General features: G+C 36.9%; 1 protein-coding gene across 16 annotated transcripts in view; it reads right to left on the reverse strand.

Moving 5' to 3' along the window:
• The window catches only part of MYT1L (myelin transcription factor 1 like), a 327,925-nt gene that overhangs the window by 13,735 nt on the left and 301,987 nt on the right, over positions 1-12,203 (reverse strand). For all 16 annotated transcript variants that reach the window (XM_035321970.1, XM_035321971.1, XM_035321972.1 and 13 more), the window contains 2 exons: positions 11,360-11,443; positions 9,767-9,988 (listed from right to left, as the gene is read on the reverse strand). In XM_035321970.1, coding sequence (XP_035177861.1) covers positions 9,767-9,988; positions 11,360-11,443 — 306 coding nt within the window. The remainder of the gene's footprint in view (positions 1-9,766; positions 9,989-11,359; positions 11,444-12,203) is intronic.

The following is a 12,203-nucleotide window of genomic DNA, read 5'->3' on the forward strand; positions in this document are numbered from 1 at the left end:
ATTTGATTTTGTTTAAATAAATCTTGCATTGGTTCTGGAACTTAGAAGCATCAAAACACAACTCAAGTGGCTAAAGAAGAAATATAGGTATTATGATTAAAAACAAAATGTAAACTTCTCAATATTTTAATGATACCAGATCGCTGTTTGAGAAAGACTTCCTGTAAAGACTTTCTCTATCTTGGAGGGGAGGGTTAAAGTAGCATTAAATCAGGTTGGTCAAGCAACAAATGGACAACAATAGAGTGAATGGTCATGATACCCACAAACTGAGAGAGTATTTGTTTTTTATTCAAGATTTAAAAGGTAAAATAGTTTTATAGCTTAATTATGCCTATCCCCCCCCCCCAAAAATAATAAAATAAAAATCAAGTTATAAATAAATAAATAAAACAAAACAGAAAATATGCAGAACTGTGGACATTGCCAAGCTGAGAGAAAAGGCTCTTAGAGAAGGCTCAGTTTGAAAGGAATTGCCCTGGGGCAAAAATATACAACAGGAAAAAAAAGGGTTATTGAATCTCAAAATGCTGCAACTTTAAGAACACTGCCAAATTTGCCCTTCATCTGGGCATGGATACTCCTGAGGCAAATTTACATCAATTTTTGTTCATTGAAGTTGCTTATTCAGCAAAGAGGCTCTGTGGGTGGGCTTCTCACATCTGCTAATGAGTGTTGACCTGTATCATCCCTGAACAGGGAAAGGGTTTTTGTCTGTTGTCCAATGATGTAATAGCTGTTCAAAAATCCCTCATTACTCTCAGGTGACATTGCAGCATGTTCTGTGATTTTCAGGTGGCCCTAGCACCTGTTAAGTTGCAGGGAAGGAGTGTGCACTTAATACAGCACCATTGAGCAGAGTCTCTTTGGAGCTGGGGACCCAGCTTTGGTTACTGGAAAATTTATCAGCCTTTCTCCTGTTCTGTGACTGCACATAACAGGACAGATGACCTGAAGACCAGTGAATTTACTGGTCAGTCAAACACGGCACATAATGTTGTGAAGGAAAAAATAGGCTGAGACTTCCATGTGTATAAATAGGTAAGGTGTATCTCTAGTTAAATGTCTCTGATTAATTTTCTTGGGCGGGCAAAAATTTCAAATGACCTGTTTAGTGACCAAGCCCTGCTAACTTTAGACACTTTAAAATGAAGCACAGTTTCTCTAGGCATGACACTAAACAACAGAGAGAAAAAAGTACTTCAAGAGGAAAATCTGTCCCACATGAAATCTAAAAGTCCATACAGTGATCTCTACTTTTTTTTTTTTTTTTTTTTTTTTTTTTTTTTTTTTATAGGCTATGTCTGTAATGAGGACAAAAAGGCTCATAACCTGAGAGTTTCTGCTAAAGTGCCTGGAATCAAGGAGATGTGCCACTGCAGCACATGTACAAATTACTGTCTGCTGTCATTTGTCAGCTCTGCTCAGCAAAATGATTTTTCTTGCTTATATGGTACTGTCTGCTTTTTCTAGTATGAATTTCATATTATTTTCTCTTTGACTTTCCCAAGGTAAATAAGCCTCTTAAGTCCTTTTAGATTAGCTCTCTGTTAGGAGTCTTTCGGTTTAATAGACTGTACATTTGATTATAATGTTATTCCATCCTTCTTCCAGCTTGTAATGAAAAGAGCTGGAAGAACTACCCACAGTTAAAGAGCCTAACTCCTTCAATGACCAGGCTTTGCTTTTAGTCACTCCTGACTTTTGCCAATTTTTAAGTGATCTGACTGCAATCATCCACAGTAGGTGTCTGCCTCAGGCTCAGTTGTTTTTTGTTTGTTTGTTTGTTTGTTTGTTTTCCAAATGTCACAGGAAAAAAAAATAAACAATTTCTCATAATATATTTGTATACCCTTGTTTTGGTAATATACATTGTTTTGTCCATATCGAGGGGGAAAAAAACAATAATTCAGTGAGTATTTCTAATTGTCTATAAATTGGAGCAAGACCTGACATTTCATGAAGTCTTGTTCTGAGTTTAGAGATACATTCTGCTGTCCTCATGACAGTGTACATGGATTTGGCAGAGATATAAGCCTCTGACTGGACATGTTCAGTGTTAGCAATTGGGTGCCAGACTCTTGGTATATTTTGTGTGCATGGCAACGGGGAGCACTCCAGGCCTTTCTCTGCCATTATGTCTGTCCAGGGCAGCAGGATGCAGGGAAGAAGGGTGCTTGCTAGGAGCAAAGCTGGTGAGACTGACTGACCTGTTCTGCTGGTGCTCAGGAGAAGCACATTAGAAAACTGATGTCTACTCTACTCAACTAGACAGGGCCTGGACATGGCCTCAAGCCACGTCTAAGGCTCAGGCCAACTAGCACTCTTCCCAGCATTGTCTGGGCACCATTTTAGTGGTTATCACAGTCTACGGTCACCAAAAGACAGCTTATATACAGCCACTGTAATTCTTACATAGAGGAATGGGTGTACAGACACGAGACACTGCACATCTGGGTATTAAAAGGTGCCCTGGTCTGCTTTACTGCTCATTTTGGCATAGCGTGATGAATGGAAATCTGGATCAGACTGTATTGTTTTTATTTATTTTTTAGTTTAATATTTTTCTTCTTTGTTTATATATTATTACACTTAATTTCCATGTTTCTCTCCTTGCTTTCTTAGAAATCTGCCAGCACATTTGCATGTCTCTCATCTTTCAGTAATGTCACCATGATGACACTTGTCACTGTTAGTTGTAATTACTGTCAAACACAGTGAGTTTGGTTAATTCTTCCATGCTCTTAACATTGTATGACTTTCTCCTTGCTGAATTGCTTCTAGGGAAAAAAATAAGAAGTAGGAAGCAGCAAAATAAACCTATGGCAAAGAGAGAACAGGCAGATAAACAAACAAATAAAGAACAACAATAAAAACAAACAGATTTAAAAAAAACTACTTAGTGAAATAATAATCAAGAGTGAATTAATGTTGGCTCAGCTGTGGCAGTCTATTTGTCAACTTACTGTACTAACAAATAAAACAAAGGACAAGAGTTGACTTGACAAGAGGACTGGCTAGAAATAAGTACAACCAAATAACTGAATGCATTGCATATTAAAATCTTTTTACACATCTGGAACCTGACTGTATTTACGTTTAGTAAATGCATGAATGGTAGAACAAGAAAAATTTATTTTCTGCAAAGTTTTTACCACTTTCAGCATCATGTTCAACATAGCATATGAATAGCTTTCATAAGTATTTTTAACCTTTTATTCCCCATACATGTAATTTCTGGACACAAATTCCTTGTAAGTGTGATGTTTGGAAGTTTAGAGCATCCTGAGAATTCATCCCGACATTTTGATTGTTTATGTTTTAAAGAATGCTCACAATTATTTCTTTGTTGTTTTTACACACAATATTTTATAATGAAATACATCATTTTTGCACTATGGCTCACAGCACTGTAGCTATGTATCTTCTGATATCTCTAATTTGGATTAGTCCACAGTACTTTGTATTATATATATATATAACCTGATCTAACTTTACATTATAGTTTTTTGTTTGTTTGTTTGTTTTAGTTAAGCATTTGAACTTTTCTCTTTTTTTATTTGTAAACAATAGATTTATTATTATTATTATTATTTACATTTTAGCTTTTATTTCAAATAAGCTTACTATTCTCCAAAGAGCTGATTCCTGTTAGGAACTGATTGCCTCCATCTAAGTTCTGGGCACTTTCATTTCACCATGAATTGACGAGTAATGGAGAAATGAACTGAGATACTAGCATTTTAGTATCTTAGATGACTTAAGGTAATGTAAATCCTGCTGTCTTATCTACAGGCCTCATACGATACTGCATCAACACAAAGGCTATTTCAGGTCCAAGGCTCTGCAGAAATGATTTTGTTAAAATAACAGAAGTTGCAATCCTATGTGGAAAACATTAAAAAATCATAATAATCTGAGTTCTTCTCAGGCTCAGTCATTTAACAAGGGGCAATGATCAGCTTCCACATCCCTCCTGAGCATTTTTATTCTAGGCTGCCACTGCCCCTCTTCTCTGTCTCCAACTTGACATGGGTAACTTCTTTCCCATACTTCTGGCTGGGTCTGGCTGGGATGGAGTTAAATTTCCCGGCAGCAGCCCATACAGTACTGTGCTCTGCACTTGTAGCTAGAACAGCCCTGTTATCACACTAGTGTTGTGTCTATTGCTGAGCAGTGCTGGCACAGCACCAATATTCCCTTCAAACCCCCCAGAGCAAGCAGGATGGGGGTGGGCAAGAAGTGGGGAGGGGACATCACCAGGGCAGCTGCCCTAAACTAACCAAAGGGATATTCCATGCCATATGGTGTCACACTCAGCAATAAAAGGTGGGAAAGGGGAAGGAGAGGGGGCTCTTTTTATGAAGACATCTGTTCTTCCAACACGGCTGAACATTGTTCATTGATGGGAAGAAGAGAATATTTTTTCTCTCTCTCTCTGTGTTTCCATGTAGCCTTTGTATGTTTTTCCCTCCTTCTTTTTACTTTAACTAAATTATTCTTATCTCAACCCCTGATCTTTTTTTTTTTTTTTTTTTTTTTTTTTTTCCAGTGTACTTTCTTCTCTTCCCCTCCCTTCTTTGAAGGAAGGCTAGTGAGAGAGCAATTGTAGCAGGGTTTGACTGCCCAGCAGGTTAAAGCCACCACAACTTTCCACCTGTACGTGCAGTCAGCTCCACACAGAGACTTTTCTCATGGTCTGCTTCTGTAGCCCTTTGTAATCAAATAGCTCGTTTCTAAATGCTTCATTCACTGAGCTAATGCTAAGTATTTTCTTGCTTTCAAATGCCAAAGGTGAAAAACACTGATGGTAATAGAGGATATGACTTCCAGCACTAAGATTGAAAGCTCTGAACCATTTAGAAACAAATTTGCAGTCACTAGCACATCTGGAGATGTGAAGTGCCTGGATTATTGACCTACTTCCCCTTCAGCACTCTGCATGCAAACACCACCCCCAGATAAACCCTTTGGTAAGATGTTCTTTGGACACAGGCTCAAGCTACAGCCTTGAGCAACAGGAGATTTGTCCATAAGCAGCACTTGCAGCCTACCCTTCAGGAGCTGATCATGTTAAATTTTATTTCATTTTTTTCTTCAGACAATGTCTGTTTCCAGCAAAATAATAATGAGAAAAAGGATCTACACATGAAAGTCTACTGTTCCGTCCTTCTTTCCTGACATTTATCATTTCCTGGATGCTTTGGGAGTACAGGAATTCAGTGGTTCTCTGCAGATCTGTGTGAGTGTAGGTGTCAGTCTGCTTCTACAAGCAGCTGCTGAAGACAATTCCTGCCTTGAGTTTTTATCTTTTCCTAACCTGCCTGTTCCCAGGCTTAGCAATGCAGCTGTGCAGCTCAGAGCTGTGACCAGCTAGAATTTTCAGAGGAAATAAACTCTGGTGCTCCTTCACCTCAGGATGTATACACAAGATGCTGAATGAACTGAGTGCACTGCTATTGTCTTCCTACAGGCTTTCTGACAGCCTTACAATTAACTAGGTCTTCCTATGTATAAAATGAATAGCCCCAAACAGCCCTGTGTTTCTCATAGCCACATCTCAATTTCTACTTACATTTCTTCAGAAGAGAAAAAACACTGGATGATGTCTGCAATCCCTTCCAGCATATCTAAGCATTTTGCAAACCCCATGGTGTGCTCTCACTGGTCAAACACAAATCCTATTCTATAAACTTGTCTGCAGATCTTGGAATCCCACTGCCTTCAGTCAGGATATAGGTACACTAAAGAAAAATTCTCCTTCTTCTCATTTTAATTTCTGTTTATTACTGACATAAACATTAGCTTGTAATGGGGAAAATACTTAAAAATTAACAATCACTGATATATTGTAGCTCTACCAGAGGATGTTTTCCATGGTAAAGGAAATTTGAAAGCTACATTACCAAATTTGAAATGGGTAAATAGTGATTAAAATAAAAATAGGCTAGAGGTGGGGACAGGAACATTGTCCTATGCATTAGTGACTATAATTTCCACTGAAGTCAACCCAAGTATATTACCCTTCAGTGCTAAGGAGCAGGACTGGTATATCCAATCATACTCTGAAAAAAGTCCCCACTAATTGCAGTATTAGAAATTATTCAGTCCAGAAAAATCTTAAATAAGATGATGCAAGAACCAATGTGGAAAGCTGCAGTATAATAAGCAAGTTGCATCTCAGTATAACATATTTCATTTACCTATTTACTGACTCCATGATTACATGCCTTTCAATTAATTTTCATATTGTTAATAGGTCACCTTATTTCACAGTGGCCTTTCATGATGGCACTGGCTCCTTTGTGAAGCACAATACTCCAGATCCTGTACTTCAAATCCTTCCTGATAACCCTCTATTGCCATTGTTTCCTAAGCAAAACTCCTTGATGAAATAAAACTATTCACAGGAATTTCTGTGAACAGGAATGGCAAACATTAAATAAACAGAAACCTCTGTTAGTGCCTTTGTTCATAGGGTATGAGTCTAAGTTTACTGAAGTTTGTGACTTTTTCCATTGACTACTTATTTCTTCTTCAGAAGAATCTATGTATATATTTAAATTCCAGACAACATGATACCAGTTGGAGGACTAATTTACCCGGATTCATGAATCTTCTCAGGTCCATTGTTATCAGTGGAATTATACCTTGTGTACAAGATGTAACAGCAGCTCTAATAAATCTTTGCCTCAAAAACCTCTCTGTCTATATATACATATATTAATTGATTCAATGGTTGGCAAAATTTTCACAAGTTAGTTTGCTTATTCAGTTTCCAGATAACAACATATTAACATCTTGGATAATTGCTTGGATAACAGCACATTAACATCTGTTTACAAATGGAGGATTACAAAATCTCAACACATTAGGGACACTATTGCATATAACTAACATGTGTACTTGGAGAACTGTGCTCATAGAGAAGTATTTGTACTGGGAAAAAAAATCCTATCAGGAGAGAAGTGAGCTGTGCTGGCAAAAATGAAAACTTAACTACTACTTTACTGGAGGTTTTAGCAACTTACTTAAAGCTCATAGCTCTGTTTTCTCCCTATGCATGCTAAATACAGCCATACCTACAAAAGATAGTATCACAAACCTGGTCTCAGTAGGTAACTGTCACAATATAGTTTCTTTTCAGGTGGCATTTGGGATTTACAGACATACAGCTGTATAGCAAAATGTTGTTACCTGCAGAGGATAGGACTATAGCCTATTAAAAGGAATACGCTAAAAAATAGGGTATATTCCATCCTTAGATGGAAATGCATAGTCTGCAACTTATGTGGGACTAAGCTTCATATTGAGAAACATCCCATGGAGCTCCGGAATGTAGGGACACACATTCGTTTAACACATCTAGCAGCCTTCTAGTTATCCTACATAGCATGTTTAGTTCTCAGATGTCATAACTAAAGAATAGAATTATCTCACAGGTCTTCTGTCATTTTTGCCAGCCCATTAGGGCCATCTTACATGCCCCAATGAACACTTCAGGCAAAAAGTACTTATTTGTAGGCAGGGGAATCCCACTCTGTTGGTGCACTTAGTGACATTTGGTGTACAAAATTTAGGTGGTGAGACACTGGAACAGGTTGCCCAGAGAAGCTGTGGATACCACATCACTGGAGGTGTTGAAAGTCAGGACAGGGCTTTGAGCAAACTAATCAGTGAAACATGTCAGGGTGTTGTCCATGTCCATGCTATGGCATAGCAGGGAGGTTGGAACTAGTAAGTCTTCAAAGGTCCTTACCAACTCAAAATATTTTATGCTTTTATGATACTTTGTGTGAGCAAATAAACTAAGCCCTTTTAACAATATCTTAAGAATTCTACAGGGATTAATTATGTTTTAAATAATATGGCTTGTTATTAATATTGCCTTAGCTTACAGAAGCTTCAAGAAATTGTTAAACTTGCGCACAGCAACTTAGAATATTGGCACTTGGTTAAATCAAGACAGCTAAATAAGATCAGTCTAATTCAGTGAATCTTTTTAAGCAACCTTTCATCTTTGGCTGCTCTCTGCCAATAATGGACCTTATGGCCCAGCACCTAGTCTTCCAAGGCATGACATTTACATATCTCAGTTTCTATTTAAGATAACAGAGAAAGCACATGGCTGCTACATGTCTAAATGTCATATTTAGGTTTCTCCATTGGAAAAAAAAAAAAAAAAAAAAAAAAAAGTTTTATATATATATATTTTTTCATGAAAACAGTCCTGTTAAAAAATCTAGATACCATTTGCCCCTTAATCTTGAAAAACAGATTTAGTATCAGTAGAAGTTAGAACTTTTAGAAGTTAGGGTTAGCTGTTGAAGCACTTTTCTCTATGTAAAAACTCATTGGAAGTTACATTATTATAGTTACAATTATATTGTACCTTCGATTAAAGGTAAAATCATTCCAAAATTTTAATGACAGATCTCTGTAAGGCAAATAAATATCACACCATTATGAAGTAAGCTAAAGTGAAATATGAACATTAAAACTGAAATTTTACTGAAAGTCAGAAACTTAATGTACACATGTACATCTGCAGAAATGGCCAGGGCTTCTGTATCTGTCACTCCCTAAAGCCCATGTGAGCTGCAGGCTATTTAATATGTTTGACCACCTGAGTAGCACCTCAGGTCATAGACCAAAATCCCTTCACCGTAGGTACCATATGAACACTAAGCAGAAAAAAACAGCTCTAACCATAATAAATACCTAACCATAATAAATATCTGCAGAGTTTGGAGGTGTTACATTAAGGGTAGGGCTTTTGAGTTAAGTTATAAAGGGTTACCAAAGAATCAAAGGAAATCATTATAGGTATGAGAAGTAAGAAGTAGTAAACTTTTCACCTCTATAGTTACAACTGAGTACAAAACAAGAACAGTTTGGTTTAGTTAACTAAAAGGTACAGAAGTTCAGCTGAGGTCTGCCTGTAGAAGGGTAACAAATTAGGCACATTGACTTGACGTATTTGAAGTTTTATATTAGTTACTATGGAATAAAAGAGATTTACCTTGGCATTGTAATCATGCCCATGGTACAAGTCCAACATAAAGATCCCAAAATATCCTTGCTTATTTGTGATCTAATATTTAAAAAGGGGACAAAATTTATCCCTAATAGACTAACCACAAATCTCTTTAAAGCTATGAAAAATATCGTCACTGAAATTCTCTTCTTTTTGCTAAGTTTATGAAAAAAATGATTTGGTATTTCTTTTGTTAAATATTTGTATTCCGTTATTTTAATTAATCTGCTGTATTTTTTGGGCTTTTATTCTGTAATCTGCTTACTGTTTTGAGTGAACATTTTCATTATCAAATAAGAAAAGTACATTGTATTTATAGAACTGGTTCCTGAAAATTCTTTCATTCCATGCTTTTTTGGAATCAAGTGTGTTCAACATCTCTGAAAATCATGTGGATTCAGATGTGTGTTACAAAGTCTATTCTAAAGTAAATTGTCCAGAGTCACTCAATAAAGCAATAGCATATTTACAGTTATTGTCATGCATGCATACAGTCTTCTGATAATTATAGATTCAGATTCAGGTCTCTACCTGCAAAGACTTGCATTTAAAAAATCACAAGTCTTGATTTTTAGTCACCTAAAACATATGTAGGAAGCCTATTTTTCAAAGTAATAATGAAAGTAAAAAGGAACAGAGAAATATCATGAAAAAAAATGTATTCCAAACCTTGTAAATATAATTTAAATAATAAGCTTTAAGTGAAAAATATAAGCCATAGCCACTCACCTACGATGAGTAAGAAAACTACCACTGACATGTCCTGAGCCATCACATCCTGGGGTGGGACATGACATTCCTTCCGTCTTCACTGACTTCCAGGAGAACTGTGAGCCATTTAGGTACCCATCCTTTTGCCTTTTGGCAGCTAGAGGACACCCTGATGCACTGCGATGGGATGCATATTTTCCAGTTATATGACCCTGACCATCACAACCAGGAACTGGACATCTGGATAGCAGATAGATGAGATAAACTTTATTGTCTTGCCATCATATACCTGGTAGCCTCTACAACAAAGTCAAAATAAACCCGACATGAAAAGAAAAGAACAATCATGCACTGTGGTCTTAAAAAAAAAAAAAAAAAAAAAAAAAAGTTCATTGATAAACAGAAGGAAGGAACATAAGGAAGCTAGCCAGTGGATGAGGTCACAGCTTTTGATATTATGCATAAGAAACAAAAGGAGTGAGATATACGTTCAGTAAGGAAATTGTCTATAAATAATCTTAGAGATCCTTAGTATTATCCTCGTTACATTTTAAGTATGTGTACGGAATCTAAAGAAGACTTGTATGAAGTCATGAAAGTGTTAGATATAAACAGTTAGGTATAAAGTGATCCATTTCTGCACTGAAAGGATGTTGCCAGATTAAAAAATCAGGAGTCAAGATTATGAGAAATAATATGAAATCATAGTGCCTACTTCATCAGAAATATGGAGTACCTTTAAACACTCTCTGAATTGGAAAGATTACAACAAACTATGTGCTACAGTCTAAAGAGATCAAAGAAGGCAGTTCCATATTCATCTGTTATTTGGGTATCCCTCATGCATTTGCCTTATATACCTCCAAAAAACAAATAACCAGGGTCAGAAGGAAGAAGTTAGAATCTTCAAAATGAAATGCTTAAATAAAATAATTCAATCAGTATGCCACTACATAGCACATGTCAAAACAAGGGTAGTGACTTCACCGTTTGCCCTGCACTACAATATTGCTGCAACTGTACATGGAGGATCTGGTCCTGAATGGTTCAGAGCAGTCACTCAAGCTGCTGAGTGCAGCAGCCACCAGATACCAGAGCACTTTTCAAGAAAACACAAAGGCCTGTACGTATTTGTTTCTCTTCTCGCAAATTGCATAAGCAGTCAGATTCTTAGTGGCAATTTCAAATAAATATTCAATTTTATATTCCTATTACTACTTTGTTTAGCATGTATGGTTTGTCTGTAGTATACAGACATTTTGCAGTTTTTTTTTTTGTTTTGTTTTTAGGAGATAAGGATTTAGTTTTTGAATTTCATGTGAAAAACACACTTAAACGGTTTTTAAACTGTTTCTAAATAATCGAGTATCATATCCTTGGCTAGAATAAATCAGCACAGCTCCCTGATTTGCAACTCATTCACTGAAGTCAATGGGTCAGTGCAGAATTCCTTAGGATTTAGAGAACTATATATTTTTTCTTAAGCAAAACTATTTCACACTTAAACCATCTGCTCTTGGACAGCTATAAAACAATAGGGTTTGTCTTAAAAGCTGTATATATGACCTGTTATACAACGTATAAAGGTCCTTTGAAAGTATTTGTTCTCACCTAATCGGCTCTTGGTCTTCTTTGTCTTCTTTGCTTTGTGCTATCCTGATTCCACTTTTCTTTGCTCGTGGACAGCCTGAAAGACTGATTGAAATAAAATATTTTAAACAATTTCTCATTTTGGGGGTAAGGTCTACAATGGATACACGTTCTGTAATAAAAACTGTGAGAATGTGTAATTCTGTCCCGTTTCCAAAATTAAAGCTCAGTAGTTTAAACAGGGAGAGTTGCAGTATACAGCCACGAGGGGGAATCCGAGTATCTCGGTTTGTGATGGCAGGACAGGACTGCAAGCGCTGTGCAGGCCACACACAGGCAGTCCCTGAGAAGGCAGAGAATGCTGCTCTTAAACTCCCCGCCTAATAGTCCCTCCAGCTGACTCAGCAGCAGCAGTGGCAGCTTTGAAAGGAGTAGAAGCCAGTGTTTCAATGCTGAGATGCATCACATCCTCTGTATGTCTGAGAGAGAAGGAAAAAGAGGCTCAAAAACCAGATGTCTTTGGATCTCTTTGTAGGATGAAAGGTTTCTCTAGGGGACACATTAGAAACACTATCAAACCTTCTAAAGCATTATGTAAGAATGCTATAGAAAGGTTGAATTAAAAATATGGCAGAGCTCAGAGCTGTACAGTGCCTTCCTGGGAAATAGTTTAAGTGCTCAGAACACTTCCAGACAAAAAGATTTGGTAGAGACAAAGTTATATGTTCGGGCAACCAATGTTACTTTTAAGTAGACACTGAGAATGTCATTTTTACTGCTAAAGATGGAAAAAGATCTACCTGTTCCAGGATCTTACAAGTTCAACTTTTGCACATGAAGAGTGTTATAGAAACTGCTTAGTAGA

The sequence above is a fragment of the Oxyura jamaicensis genome, chromosome 3 (genome assembly GCF_011077185.1).
Source record: "Oxyura jamaicensis isolate SHBP4307 breed ruddy duck chromosome 3, BPBGC_Ojam_1.0, whole genome shotgun sequence".
NCBI lineage: Eukaryota > Metazoa > Chordata > Aves > Anseriformes > Anatidae > Oxyura > Oxyura jamaicensis.